The following is a 14,688-nucleotide window of genomic DNA, read 5'->3' on the forward strand; positions in this document are numbered from 1 at the left end:
GTGCATAGTCTCTGAATATGGCTGGCAGGAATTGCTGAGCCTGCTCACAAGGTGTAAAATGTATATAATCCAATATCACTTTTAAATGTCACACTCGGATATCTATTTAATTTTTATATTTTCAGTACTACTACTCGTTGAGGATCTTTGCTGGACAGGAGCCGTCTGGTGTGTGGGTGGGATGGGTCACTCCTGACTACCACCAGTATGACCCAACCTTTGACCTCTCCAAAGTGCGCAGTGTCACTGTTACTGTGGGAGATGACAAAGGCAACATTCATGACAGGTCAGTGACTTTTTAGGCTAGTTGTGTCATTCATTCACGTACTGGTGTGACAAACAGCGGTAAAACAAAATGTATTTTTGTACGACTGCATTCACGCTTCAAAAATCATGAGTGGCATCCAGATTGTGTTGCTGGACAAAATATGAAAGCATCACAAAAACATGTTTATTTTCTGCAAAAATCTGTTTGTCAAGAACCAGGGCTATGCCATCTTTGTTGTCCTAACATAAACGAAGTCATCCCTGCTGCATTATTTCTGTAAAACTATTTCATCGCTCTACAGGATGGGTGATAGGTAGTTTGCGCTTTTAGGTTAGTTTTCTAAAACATAAGACATTATCCACAAATGTTTGCACTTTTTGATGTTTGCACATTCAATACAGGCTTTTCCAATGCATTATATTATGGGTGCGTTATCTGTCCTGGAGACAGGCCCCTTATTTAGCTGCATGCTGCTAAAGGATGCAGGAGGGACCATAGTTCAACTTAACTGATTTTGGCCATCTGTGTTTAAAATGGGCACTTTCCCTTTAACAATGATTAACTGCCATATTAAAGAAAGCCAGATGAGTTTTAACATAGTGTCTGCGATTTCTCTGCAGTATGAAGCACAGTAACTGTTACATGGTGTGGGGCGGCGACCTGGTCAGCAATCAGCAGACCCGCTTCAGCCAGGAGGACATGGTGATTGGCTGCTTGGTCGACCTGGCAACAGGCCTCATGACCTTTACAGCCAACGGAAAAGAGATTAACACCTTCTACCAGGTAAGGAAAGACGATATAAGAAGTTATATGAAGTTATTTTACACTGTGGGGTTGTAAATGCACACGTCTTGTTTCAGGTGGAGCCCAACACCAAGCTGTTCCCTGCCGTCTTCGTTCAGCCCTCCAATCAGAACATGGTGCAGCTGGAGCTGGGCAAACTCAAGGTACGACCCTATTCCTTTTTTTGGTTTGGCAATTTATTGTCCCAGCCAACCCCGTTCCTTTATTTAACACAATGGACCATGTTTCCTAATAATGTAGTAGTATAGTTTTTAAATGTACAGTAAGAAAAATAAATGGAAAAGCTTAACAAATCTAAGCGTGCATGTGTGGTCAAAAGGAGAGAGAACAGAAGGAAGGGAAATGTACCTATTCTTTGTTAATTGTTAATAATTACAATTTTTATCAGTGAAGTGCATGAAATTACACTAATTATGTACCTCTGCTAACCAGCAATGATGCGTTGAACCTTCATCTCATGCACTGCTTCTCATGCGTGTTTAATTTTCCCGTGTTTGATTAATTATCCCCGTTTAACGTCTTGTTATTTTGATTATCGTCTATGTATCATCAATACCTTCTACCCTCTTGCTCTTTCTTCCTCTCAGAACATCATGCCCATCTCGGCCGCCATGTTCCGCAGCGAGCGCAACAACCCGGTCCCCCAGTGCCCTCCCAGGCTGGATGTCCAGATGCTGACCCCGGTCATCTGGAGTCGAATGCCCAATCACTTCCTCAACCCGGAGGTGGGCAAAGTGAGCGAGAGGTTGGGCTGGATGGTGGAGTGTACTGAGCCGCTCATCATGATGGCCCTGCACATCCCAGAGGAGAACAGGTCAGAGACAGTAATGAAATGAGCAGTAAGCAGCAGATAAACCGACTACACCTTTGAAGGGATGTGGGAGTACTGTTGGTTTTCATCACCAGTATCCTGTGCAGTATTTCTTATCTATTATAAACGCCCCTTATTTTTTCCAGGTGTATTGACATCCTGGAGCTGTCGGAGCGTCAGGATCTGATGAAGTTCCACTACCACACCCTCATGCTCTACTGCGCCGTGTGTGCACTCGGGAACAACCGGGTGGCCCACGCCCTGTGCAGCCACGTGGACGAGTCCCAGCTTTTCTACTCCACCGAGAACACCTACCTGCCCGGACCTCTCCGCAGCGGCTACTACGACCTGCTCATCAGCATTCACCTGGAGTCGGCCAAGCGGGCCCGTCTGGGCACCAACAGGGAATTCATTGTCCCCATGTCCCAGGACACGCTCAGCATCCACCTCTATCCTGATGCAAAGAAGGCCCATTCTCTCCCCGGTGTCGGCCTGACCACCTGCTTACGGCCCAAGCTGCATTTCTCGTCCATCAACTTCGTCGGCACAGACCCTGACTTGTACACCATCAGTCCCGTTTTCCCTCTGCAGGTAAGAGACAGCTGGCTTGGAAATAATCTAAGGAAACTTTAGTTGCATTTGGCTTTAATTTTGTGATCATTCCCTCCCAGGAACTGAAGACCAGGGCGATTAGCATGTTAACAGAGGCTGTGCTGGACGGGAGCCAGGCCATGCGAGATCCAGTCGGAGGCAGCGTGGAGTTCCACTTTGTCCCAATCCTAAAGCTGATCAGCACACTGCTCATGATGGGAATCTTCAACGATGAGGACACAAAGCACATCCTCAAGATGATCGATCCAAATGTTTTCAGTGGAAAGGAGGAGGAGGAGGTGGAGGGAGAGAAAACTGAGGAGGGTGGAACTGCTGAGGAAGCAAAGGAGGAGGAATCGGAAGAGGAAGTTGATGCCGATCTCGAGGATGAGGGGGTTGGTGATGAGGAAGATGAGCTAAAAGATTTAGGAGAAGAGCATAAGGAGGAGGATGCTGAGCCTAAAGAGGAAGGAGAGGTGAAGGAGGGAGAGGACAAAGGAGTAAAGGTGGATGGAGAGAAGGCAGAGGAGGAGAAAGAGGCAGTGGATGTAGAAGTGAAAGAGGAAGAGGAGGGTCTGGAGGAGGGATTGCTCCAGATGAAGTTACCAGAGTCTGTCAAACTGCAGGTCATTATATTTACTATTCATATCCTTACAGTATCTTTTAGTGGAACATGTTCTACATCTTGAACTCTTGTCCTCTACCTCTCAGATGTGCACACTCCTGCAGTACTTCTGCGACTGCGAGCTGCGGCACAGAGTGGAGGGCATCGTGGCTTACTCCGACCAGTTCGTCAACAACATTCAGAAGAACCAACGCGTTCGCTACAACCTGCTGATGAGAGCCTTCACCATGTCGGCTGCTGAGACCGCACGCAAGACCCGCGAGTTCCGTTCACCTCCACAGGACCAGGTACTGAGCAACCACAAGAACTACCAGTTTTGAGGTTGGAATTCCAAATTGTTTGACTAGTCCAAAAAGTTTGACTATTGACAGCTTATTTCTAAAGAAAGCGAGAGCTGACATTGAGATGGTCTTGTCTCAAAAGTTCTTGTTTAAAGCTCTGTTGTTAAGGGACAATTTATTTTTTCACGCGTGATGAGAAGTACGTTGTGTATTGCAAAAAAACAATCAAAACTCTCTCATTAAATTAATGAAATGCCTCATTCAAAATGTGGAAAAGAAAACATGCCAACGTTTTGTTTTACTGTGATCCTCCTCTAGGTTCTCTTGTTGACCAACTTCAAGCACAGTCCAGAGGATGAGAACAGTCCAGTGCCCGAGGAGGTCCGGGATACTCTGATAGAGTTCCACAATGACCTCCTTCTTCACTGCGGTGAGAAGTCCTTTGAAGATGCTGCATGGTTTTTGTTGTTCTCTGCAAGTTTGGATGACTTTCTGTTATCTGTTTTGGTTTCTTAGTGCTGAATTTCCCATTGCACTCACAGGTATACATATGGAGGAAGAGACTGAGGAGGAGGAGGTGGACTCGTCGTTGAGGGGCAGACTCATCAGTCTGGTCGATAAGATCAAGAGCTTGCGCAAGAAGAAGAATAATGAGGCGGAAGAGGCGCCAGAGTTGGAGGAGGAAGCAAAGCCGAGTACGTGAAGCACACAAATGATTTATTACTGACTCTGTTTATTGGTAACTTCAGTCCAAAAAAATAGCTAAATCAGCCTCTAAGAATCCCTAACAATCTCACACATGATATTACCTATAACAAACCTATTTGTTTCCACTCCACAAAGGCTCCCTTCAGGAACTGATCTCCCACACCATGATCCACTGGGCCCAGGAGTCGTTCATTCAGAACCCTGAGCTGGTGCGCCTAATGTTCAGCTTGCTCCATCGGCAGTACGACGGCCTCGGCGAGCTGATCCGATCGCTGCCCAAAGCCTACGCCATCAACGCCGTGTCCGTTCAGGACACCATGGACCTACTCGAGTGCTTGGGACAGATCCGTTCACTGCTCATTGTCCAGATGGGCCCAGAGGAGGAGCGGCTCATGATCCAGAGCATCGGGTCAGTATGAACTAATGCATCAGTAGTTGTGATTTAAGGCGGGACATTGGACATGTATTCATAGCTTCACTTTAGAATTGATTTATGTCAAAATCTCTCGGCTACACCATCTGGAACAACCTTTTTTGTTTACATATACCCCCACATACCCAATCCTTTGGAACATATCATTACCTTGATGACACAAAATTAAGAATATTTTTGGTTCCTTCCAAAAGCATTCAATTAATTATCTAGATTCTTTAAAACCAAAAAATCCCACTTTGCAGACCATGTTAAAGGAAAGCTTGAAAGAGAAGGTAACATCTCAATATCAAGAGAGAGCCCCCCACAATAAAAGAGTGGGTAGATAAACTAAATTACATCTATGTTACGGAAAGGAAAACGTTTTTGTTGTGTGTTTATCCAAATCAAGAACAAGTAGGTTCAAATGTTGTTGTTATATTGTACAAATGACCCTGTGATATTGTTTTAGCTCAGGAAACCTCTTTCACATTGATTCAAATCTTATTTAAGTCCCCCCTGACAGATCATTTTATTGCATATGGTGGATGCCCTGAATGTACAACTACAACTACAACTACCCAATTTAGAAAAAATTGGAGACGGCAGGAGAATGCGGCTGATGTATGTGTCCCAAACTAAGGGATTTCAATGAAAAAACAACTCAGGCTCATCCCACCCCAAAATGTCAATTTCTTTCTAGTGTGTCATCACATTTTTTGTAATTCTTTTAGGAACATCATGAACAACAAGGTGTTCTACCAACATCCCAATCTGATGAGAGCTCTTGGCATGCATGAGACAGTCATGGAAGTGATGGTCAATGTGCTGGGCGGAGGAGGAGACTCGAAGGTAACTGTGAGGATCTACAGTCTTAGTTATGATTGTCCTGTTGGACACTTGAATGAATTACAGCCCAGACTCAGCAAATCTTTTGCAAATCTTTTTCTTCTCTCCAGGAGATTCGATTCCCCCAGATGGTGACCAACTGCTGTCGCTTCCTGTGCTACTTCTGTCGCATCAGCCGACAGAACCAGCGCTCCATGTTTGACCATCTGAGTTACCTGCTACAGAACAGTGGCATCGGCCTGGGTCCGTATCCGCTGACTATCGCACTGTTGACTGTGCTTCACGTAGGGTTTTCCCTTGGGGTAAAACAATGTTAAAAACATGTAAATATTAGCTCGTTCCATGGTCAGAGGTTGTGTGAAATGTTTCCCGTTGCAGCAGAAAGCATGCTGAACAACATGGAAGGACTAGCCTGTATCCTGAAGAAAAGAACAAACAAGGACTTACTGGTTTCACATTTGCAGGCATGCGTGGGTCCACACCTCTGGATGTGGCTGCGGCTTCTTGCATCGACAACAACGAGCTGGCCCTGGCTCTACAGGAGCAGGACCTGGAAATGGTCAGTGAGGAAATTCAAAAGGAAAGATGAGAAAGAAACGCCTTGCATCGGTGCGTTGTCTCACAGTCTCTCTCCGTGTCTCCTCACATGCAGGTGGTGACATACCTGGCGGGCTGTGGTCTGCAGATGTGTCCGATGCTCCTCTCCAAGGGCTACCCGGACATCGGATGGAACCCCTGTGGAGGAGAGAGATACCTGGACTTCCTCCGCTTCGCTGTCTTTGTTAACGGTCAGCAACACCGTGCGCTCATTGCATTCGTTGTTTTGAGGTACTTGCCGGCGCCACTGACCTGCGCACGTCCTCACAGGAGAGAGCGTTGAGGAGAACGCCAACGTTGTGGTGCGTCTGCTCATCCGGCGGCCCGAGTGCTTCGGCCCGGCCCTGAGAGGAGAGGGCGGGAACGGTCTGCTGGCTGCAATGGAGGAGGCCATCAAGATCTCGGAGGACCCGGCGAGGGACGGACCCACTGTCAAAAAAGACAGACGCTTCATGTAAGCGATAGTGGTGTCAACATGAAACCGTCTGAGACAACATTTTTGACCTCTTACACAGTCATAGCGGGGGAGTAATTGGTGCAGTAGAGATTTATGCTGCACCGTTTAACAAATGAATCAATGGGCATGTGTACAAAGCTATGCTCCCATGTCCACTTAATTGGCAGGTTCGGGGGTGAGGAGCAGCACGAGGAGAACCGTGTACATCTGGGGAATGCCATCATGTCCTTCTACTCGGCCCTCATCGATCTGCTCGGTCGCTGTGCCCCTGAGATGCATGTGAGTAGAACCCCTTTTCGCAATATTGATTTCTCTTGAGCCTCGGAGCGCCTTTGGCTCAGGTTGGTCTCACACGGTGTGTCGTATATGCTCATGTCTGCAGCTGATCCAAGCAGGCAAGGGGGAAGCTCTCAGAATTAGAGCCATCCTAAGGTCCCTGGTGCCCATAGAGGATCTGGTGGGAGTCATCAGCTTACCCGTCCAGATTCCAGCCTACGGGAAAGGTGAGACACGTATTGATGCGCTGTGCTAGTGTGGAATATTTCGCCACAATCTGCCATCGCCCCATGTCTGATATCTTCTGTCCGGATCACAGATGGGCAGATTATTGAGCCTAAGATGTCGGCCAGTTTTGTTCCCGACCACAAGGCCTCCATGGTGCTGTTCCTCGACAGAGTTTACGGTATCGACAACCAGGACTTCTTGCTTCATGTGCTGGAGGTTGGCTTCCTGCCCGACATGAGGGCTGCAGCCTCTTTGGACACGGTGACTATCAAAAGACACAGCAAAACCAAACCAAATCTTACTTACTGCTCCTTCCATCTCCAAAGTGTTACACAAATGTTTTTTTTTCTTCTCTACCTATGTGATTCCAGCTGTCATTCAGTACGACGGAAATGGCCTTGGCACTGAACCGCTACCTCTGTTCGGCCGTGCTGCCTCTGATCACCAAATGTGCCCCGTTGTTTGCTGGGACGGACCATCGGGCCATCATGATCGACTCCATGCTCCACACCATCTACCGCCTGTCCCGCGGCCGATCCCTCACCAAGGCTCAGAGGGACGTCATTGAGGAGTGCCTCATGTCCCTCTGCAAGTCAGTAACAATCCCCATCTCTCTGTTTGGAAATGTGTCCATAATAATTGGGCATCTAAATGGTGTTTTAAAAAGGCTTGGATACAGAATTCGACTAAACTTACAACTAAAATTGCTTTTCGGTATGTTACACAGTGAGTAAAGCGCCGTAGCACCACTGGGTTCTTTTGAGATATTGTTCCAAATGTGCCCCAAGACACAACTCTTTTAAGTGATAAAAATATTTATTTTGTAACCCAGGAAGAACATGGAAGGAAAAAGATCCCTCTTTTCAAACACCATTTTCATGACGTTCACAGGTACCTTCGACCCTCCATGCTGCAGCATCTGCTTAGACGGTTGGTATTTGATGTGCCCATCCTCAACGAGTATGCAAAGATGCCTCTCAAGGTTGGCCTGCCATTTTATTCTACACTGTATTTGCTTTATTTAATTGTATTATAGTTAGAAGTTATTTTATTATTTTTTCTGTTTTATAGAACAAAAAAGAAATGCAAAAATGTCTGCATTATCAACATGGATTACATCCCAGGGATTATTATATTTTCTTTTTTAGTTGTTACACAGTAATTACGAGTTAATAGTTTTCTTTGGGAATATGCCTAACATGTATTGAATAAATATTTTATTTTGATCTATAATTGTTTTGTTTCAGCTGCTGACCAATCACTATGAGCGCTGCTGGAAGTACTACTGCTTGCCCAACGGATGGGCTAATTTCGGGGTGACCTCAGAGGAGGAGCTACATCTGTCTCGTAAACTCTTTTGGGGAATCTTTGAATCTCTGGCGCAAAAGGTGAGAGAGGAATCTCTTGGCGTGTTTTTTCTATTTCTGTGATTGTGTAGATTTAAAGCTTGACTTCTTCTCCTCCCCGTCCAAACTTTAGAAATACGACGCAGAGCTCTTCAAGATCGCCATGCCCTGCCTCTGTGCCATAGGAGGAGCCATCCCGCCTGACTACGTGGACGCCACATACTCCTCTCACGTGGAGAAGAAGGCCTCTGTGGATGCTGAAGGCAACTTTGACCCCAAACCCGTGGAGACCACCAAGTGAGCAGAGAAATACAAGACAGTACAAAAATCGCTTTGACAAGTTACGGTTAGAGTTTCATGAATAGTGGATGATATTCATGACCATGACACTAAATATGAATATAACTTATTCATAGCACCATAATCCCAGAGAGGCTGGATGCCTTCATCAACAAGTATGCAGAGCACACTCATGACAAATGGGCCTTCGAGAAGGTCAGTGACAAAACATGTAAACAACCAAATAGTGTCTGTTTGTCTTTTTGAAAGATTAAGATTTGCAATAAATCATCTTAATGCTTAAATCCATTTTCAGATTCAGAACAACTGGACCTATGGAGAGGTGTTGGATGAAAACGCCAAGTCTCACCCAATGCTGCGGCCATACAAAACCTTCTCCGAAAAGGTAATGATTCTTCTGTCTAGTCTGAATCATAATCTCCACATAGGTACTTAACCTGTAACTAAACTGGGTTAAAAATGTAATCCTCAAGGAATGAGCACCTAATTTCTGATCATGGACGTTCAGAAAACAGCCTTTTGTCGACACAACAACTGCTCTTTTTTAAATCCTCTTGTTTCTGTTTCCCAGGACAAGGAGATCTATCGTTGGCCCATCAAAGAATCTGTCAAAGCCATGCTGGCCTGGGAGTGGACCATGGATAAAGCCAGGGATGGGGAGGTGGAAGTGGAGAAGAAGGCCGCCACTCGCAAGATCTCCCAAACTGCTCAGGTATAAGAGAGGAGCTAGAATAAATTGTTCCTGAAGGGAAATTTACTTTGAGATAGATGGTGTTCCAGACTTGTTGTTTGTGCTTTGAATTGTGGCATTCATTTATTCCCCTATTTATGTTTTTTTTTTTTTCCTCATCTACCATAGGACAGATGGTGTATAATTTTGTACAGATTGTAACGTGTTTGTGATACATCGTACTATCAATAAAATGCACTTGAATAATGGGATTATGTCAAACTAGGCTCTCTTCCCAGATCTAAAAAAGAATCAAACCTGTTCACAGTACAATTGACTCATTGAAATTGGTATTTTTAAATGTTTTACACGTGGCATATGTTAAATTGGTGAAACCATGGTGAAATTGAAACAGTTATATTTTTGTGGGAACCTCCTAGAGTCCTCCAGAGGTCTCTGAATGTCACACGGAGAACCACAGCACTGTATGATGTGTTTTCTGCCTTCAGGCCACTTATGATCCCAGTCACGGCTACAACCCTCAGCCAGTTGACATCGTAGGAATGGCCCTGTCCAGGGAGCTGCAGGTACGCGCCTCTACGTCACAGCACAGATAACTGTAGGGTAGGGTCATATGAAGTTTTGACTGTCAGGAGCCTGACTGTATAATGTTGCCCCCCCCTCACCTCACAGTCTATGGCCGAGCAGTTGGCCGAGAACTACCACAATACCTGGGGCAGGAAGAAGAAGCTGGAGCTGCAGGCCAAAGGTAACTATGGCACATCCGCATGGGACGAGTTTGTTCTTAGCAAGTGTTGCTAGTTTGCAGTCTTTACAGTCCAAAAAAAATGTCCTCCGTTAGGTGCTGGCACCCATCCTCTGCTGGTGCCGTACGACACCCTGACGGCCAAGGAGAAGGCCAGGGACAGAGAGAAGGCCCAGGACCTGCTCAAGTTCCTCCAGCTCAATGGATATGCTGTGACAAGGTAAGCAGGATGTTTTCACCAGTTCATTTAAGATTAGAGAATAGAGGGATACCTCGTAGAACAGTGTCCTTCTTGCTGTGAAACAACGCGGTCCTCCATTTTCCCTTCTGTCTTTATTAATTGGAATGCATTGATGCATTCCAAGTATTGTTCTTCAAATCTTTATTCTACTTATTATTATTATTGTTATATTTCTTCCGCGCCCCCTTTCAATTCCTTCACACGTTCAGCTATTTAAACCGTTCAAATATTAAAATGTTCAGCTCATTCTAGCTCTTATAATTTAATTATTATAAATTAAAATCATCAACCTTTTCAACATGGTTTCCAATGGATTACATTTTCAAATCCTCTCAAAACTTCTTCAACTTTCAACTTTTTCAGCTTTTCCAATCTTTCAGCTAGAGACACCATTTAAACTTTAAAATGTTGACACAAGTCTTAACAATTTCATGAAAAACAGCTTGTTGATATCTATTATACTTTTTTCATAATCACTAATTATGTTTCATTAATTTTTGGGTCCGTTTGGAAGTTAGAGTGGAGTTTTCCGAAATGTCCCGGAATTTAGAGTGAGAGCCGTCTCAGAGTCCGGTAAAAAAAAAAGGCACTTTTTTCTTTATGGCCACAATAATCACCTTTTAGCCTTCATTTCTAAAAAACAAAACAATGCCGTCCTTGTGCTGGTCAGACTCGTATGAGTTTGGAATCCCAAAGTTATTTACTTTTTGCGTGAGGAGCACGATAGTGAGACAAAGTCTGCCCCAAGCCCCATAAGCTTCAACACAAATCTGCCGACATTAAAAAAACAACAGAAGGTACATGTTTTGTAAACTGCTAGTTGAGCCGTTTTAAAACACATACAGACATGAAAACTACACTCTGTGTTCGGCAGAGTCTCTCAAAATCCCATAATTTTTTGGCTACCCCAAATAGTTTAGCTCCAGAAAGCATTTGTTTGAGGTGTGATTCTGTGCAAATCACTGTGCCTGCTGCTGTGAGCTAGTAAGTGACCAGCTGGTTCGTTTGTGAGCGCTAGCTAAGTGTTCGATGGCCAGTAGCTCAGGAGTCATCCACTGTGCAGGGAGGTGTAGGTTTAACCGTGGTTAGCTAACGGTACATATGGACGTGCATGTCGTGAGTTGGGACCGAGACCCACGACGAGCAGTAATTTGGGAGAGCGCCAACAAGCTGTAAGCAAAGATCAGTGCCAGCTAGCTAACGAAGTATGGCGGTCTAAAGAGGCTACGGGGTTAGGGGGGGAAGGTGGTTCGCTGGTGGGCGAAACTGCACACTGAGGAGTGTACAATGGTAATTGTGATGGGGGCTGTAGTATTTGTGTGTGTCCACTGAGATTTAATTGTCCAAGTAAAACACGTAGTACTAATATTAGTCATTGGCGCTGTATGAGTCCATCGTTATTATTTCACACAACCGCGCACCTCTGTGACATCATCAACACATGACGGTTAATTTAACCGGAAGTATCCAAGATACTACAGGGGCGTTTTTGATGGGACCAGCACTTCAGCTCAGTAATTTCTACACCATTTGCAAACTTTTGAGGCACTCACCAACCATTCAAAATGTTTTTATATTTTATCTGGACCTGTTGCCAGGATCTTTTCCTGTCTTGTTTGTTCTGTGCACATGGGCAGGTGTCACTGTGTATGGTAGGTCCTGTCATCAGTGTATTAATGGGTGAGAGATGTCATGTAGTATTAAAGCGCTTTGGTAATGGTCAGAAGACTAGAAGAGCGCTGTACAAATCTATTTTACCAAGACCATTTGGTTTCAATAACAAACATTCTGTCTCCCAAACCCCCCCACCCAATTCCATTATTTCAAAATAAAAGCCTCAATGATTATCTGTACCTAAACAATAGGTACACCACAATTGCTTTCAAATACTAGTGAAACTACTACTTCTCCTGCTAGTTCCACAAATACAACTATAACTAGTACTAAACCTTATATTACTACAAAAAAATGTATTTTTTAATTCTCAGCTTTTCCTATTTCTATTTCAGCATCGTTTAAATTCATTTCAGCTTTTATTATTTCTGTGTTTTCAAATTAATAGAAGCTTCTCCCATTTCTGTTTTTTGCAATTCTTTCAAGTACATTTCAGCTTTTCTCATTTCTGTATTTTCAGCAATTTTTAAATGTATTTCAGCTTTTTCTATTCTTTCAGCAATTTTAGAATAATATCAGCTTGTTTAATTTCTGTACTGTAAGCAACTTTTTGGAATTAATTTCAGCTTTCTGGTTTTCCCTTATTCTTCTCTCCGTCTTCAGGGGACTGAAGGACATGGAGCAGGACATTTCTTCCATTGAGAAGCGCTTCGCCTACGGCTTCCTCCAGAAGCTCCTCAAATGGATGGACATCGCCCAGGAGTTCATTGCTCATCTCGGTACTTGTGGCTTGCGAGACTTTTTTGCACCGTTTTATCGACACGCACCTTTTGGACCTTAATTCGATTCTGTTTTGTGTAACAGAGGCTGTGGTCAGCAGTGGCAGAGTGGAGAAGTCGCCACACGAGCAAGAGATAAAATTCTTTGCAAAGGTGAGCCGTTCGATGCTGCAACTGTCTACAAGCCTGTTTGATGTGCTTCTTAGTCCGTTGCTTTTATCTGCAATTAATATCTCCACTGGTTACTCTCTTTATAGATCCTCTTGCCACTGGTCAATCTATACTTCAAGAACCACTGCCTGTACTTCCTCTCCACTCCTGCTAAAGTCTTGGGTAGTGGAGGGCATTCCTCTAACAAGGAGAAGGAGATGATTGCGAGGTATGTGTAGTAAAAGCTTTGGAAACCGTCAATCAAAAGACGGGTATGTTCTCTGATTGACGTGACTTGAGTTACCATCTGCCTTTCCTCGTGCGCAGTGCTGTGACTGTGCCGGTATCTTCCCCCTGTCTCCATCTCTTTGTTATTATTGTGCAATATCAAGTTAGAAATCCTTATCCTCCCTTTAGCTTCCTGTGTCACTTCTCGTCTCTGCCCTGTTTTCCTTTACCGTTCTCCCTCTTCTTTTTCTCCTCCTCCTTCAGTATCTTCTGTAAGTTGGCTGCTTTGGTGAGGCACAGAGTTTCTCTTTTTGGTAAGGAACCTGCATGGTGGTGTTCCGACCTGTTACCATCTCTGTCGTTTGGTTGAATCCGATTTTTCCTTCTCTGATTTCTTTTTGTTTTCACATTTACATCTCCTCACTATCCCATTTAAACATGTCATGGTTTATTCAGTAGATTGTATTATAGATCCTGTCCTCTCCATACTCTCATCCTTACTTACTGCTTCCTGGATCTACTGTATTGCTGCTCTGTCTTCAGCTCAACTTCTGCGTGGCTTATTTCTTTTTTTCTGCAATCACATTCACAAACTACACGCACAACTACATGAAAGCAGAAAATGAATGCACATTCTATCCCGCCAGATTTCTGAACACGCACATGAACCTAACTGTGTTTTAAAAATCTCAATCCTTGTGGATCTGAACTCTCGTGCACAACCCTCATTGCTGCTCTTACTTAGCCAGCCATAAATGGGCGCAGCCATAAATGGGCGGTGTAATACTTGAGTCTGCTCCACCATTTATTACACCTGTCAATGAAAAGAACAGCAACGTTGTGCAGGTCAAGGTTCACACGTGCAGCCTTTACATACGGCTATTGACAGAGAAAATACCATAACTGTATCACACAACATCATTGTGTTGATACCTCGTGGCCTGGTTTGCTAATATGTTGCGCAGTGTGGAAGTTGCACGGTCATGGTCATGAAATTGTTGATCACTGCCTGGCTTGGTCATGACTTTTCCCGGTGTGTGGTGTTTTGGCTAAAAAACTTGTTTGTGCTAAAAGACAAGAAAAGTGAGTTTCCCTTATAACTGAGAGCTATTTCAGCATGTATGTCTGTAGTGGTGTTGAGTAGGATTGAATTTCACTGCAGCTCTGTGAAGTGTCCTCAGCCTGGCTTATGTGAGGCAGTATGTGTTTTATCCTCATTCTACATCTTCACCACCACGTGTCCCAATTAGTCAGACCGACGGTCACTAGACAGATCAAGTGCAAAGCGGCAGACAAACTGCTAAGTTTGAAATGGAGCGCATAGCTCAGTATCACAGTTTATGGTTAGACTTTTCCATAATTGCATGTTTAAAAGCATTTATATATTATATATATATATCATATTTTTTGATGAGTGAAAATGAATGGTTTTAATTAAATTTTGAGTTTGGTCAATGTTTTTAAACCTTACTACTGTTTTGTTTGTTCTGATTTGATGAGAGTGCCCTTATTCTCAAATGTATGAATATATCTGTCCTTTACCAGAGAGTGTACATCTCTGACAAAACGCTGTTGTTTCTAGGAACGGATGCAGGCGCTGTGGTGAACTGTCTGCACATCCTCTCACGATCGCTGGATGCCAGGTAACTAAATCTGTTCATATCACAACCTCAGGCAGATAGAAGAG

At 44.2% G+C, this 14,688-nt stretch overlaps 1 protein-coding gene across 4 annotated transcripts in view; it reads left to right on the top strand.

Moving 5' to 3' along the window:
- ryr1b (ryanodine receptor 1b (skeletal)) overlaps positions 1-14,688 on the top strand; it is a 60,897-nt gene that overhangs the window by 23,736 nt on the left and 22,473 nt on the right. For all 4 annotated transcript variants that reach the window (XM_062561259.1, XM_062561260.1, XM_037469006.2 and 1 more), the window contains 33 exons: positions 126-286; positions 889-1,051; positions 1,129-1,215; positions 1,660-1,886; positions 2,030-2,474; positions 2,555-3,100; positions 3,186-3,386; positions 3,699-3,810; positions 3,923-4,075; positions 4,224-4,497; positions 5,235-5,352; positions 5,460-5,592; positions 5,814-5,908; positions 6,002-6,137; positions 6,217-6,400; positions 6,571-6,682; positions 6,786-6,906; positions 6,999-7,168; positions 7,279-7,499; positions 7,799-7,889; positions 8,155-8,295; positions 8,387-8,550; positions 8,670-8,748; positions 8,849-8,938; positions 9,125-9,265; positions 9,733-9,810; positions 9,917-9,992; positions 10,086-10,209; positions 12,508-12,623; positions 12,709-12,776; positions 12,881-13,002; positions 13,266-13,315; positions 14,584-14,644. In XM_062561259.1, coding sequence (XP_062417243.1) covers positions 126-286; positions 889-1,051; positions 1,129-1,215; positions 1,660-1,886; positions 2,030-2,474; positions 2,555-3,100; positions 3,186-3,386; positions 3,699-3,810; positions 3,923-4,075; positions 4,224-4,497; positions 5,235-5,352; positions 5,460-5,592; positions 5,814-5,908; positions 6,002-6,137; positions 6,217-6,400; positions 6,571-6,682; positions 6,786-6,906; positions 6,999-7,168; positions 7,279-7,499; positions 7,799-7,889; positions 8,155-8,295; positions 8,387-8,550; positions 8,670-8,748; positions 8,849-8,938; positions 9,125-9,265; positions 9,733-9,810; positions 9,917-9,992; positions 10,086-10,209; positions 12,508-12,623; positions 12,709-12,776; positions 12,881-13,002; positions 13,266-13,315; positions 14,584-14,644 — 5,060 coding nt within the window. The remainder of the gene's footprint in view (positions 1-125; positions 287-888; positions 1,052-1,128; positions 1,216-1,659; positions 1,887-2,029; positions 2,475-2,554; positions 3,101-3,185; positions 3,387-3,698; positions 3,811-3,922; positions 4,076-4,223; positions 4,498-5,234; positions 5,353-5,459; positions 5,593-5,813; positions 5,909-6,001; positions 6,138-6,216; positions 6,401-6,570; positions 6,683-6,785; positions 6,907-6,998; positions 7,169-7,278; positions 7,500-7,798; positions 7,890-8,154; positions 8,296-8,386; positions 8,551-8,669; positions 8,749-8,848; positions 8,939-9,124; positions 9,266-9,732; positions 9,811-9,916; positions 9,993-10,085; positions 10,210-12,507; positions 12,624-12,708; positions 12,777-12,880; positions 13,003-13,265; positions 13,316-14,583; positions 14,645-14,688) is intronic.

The sequence above is a fragment of the Pungitius pungitius genome, chromosome 3, assembly GCF_949316345.1.
Source record: "Pungitius pungitius chromosome 3, fPunPun2.1, whole genome shotgun sequence".
Lineage (NCBI taxonomy): Eukaryota > Metazoa > Chordata > Actinopteri > Perciformes > Gasterosteidae > Pungitius > Pungitius pungitius.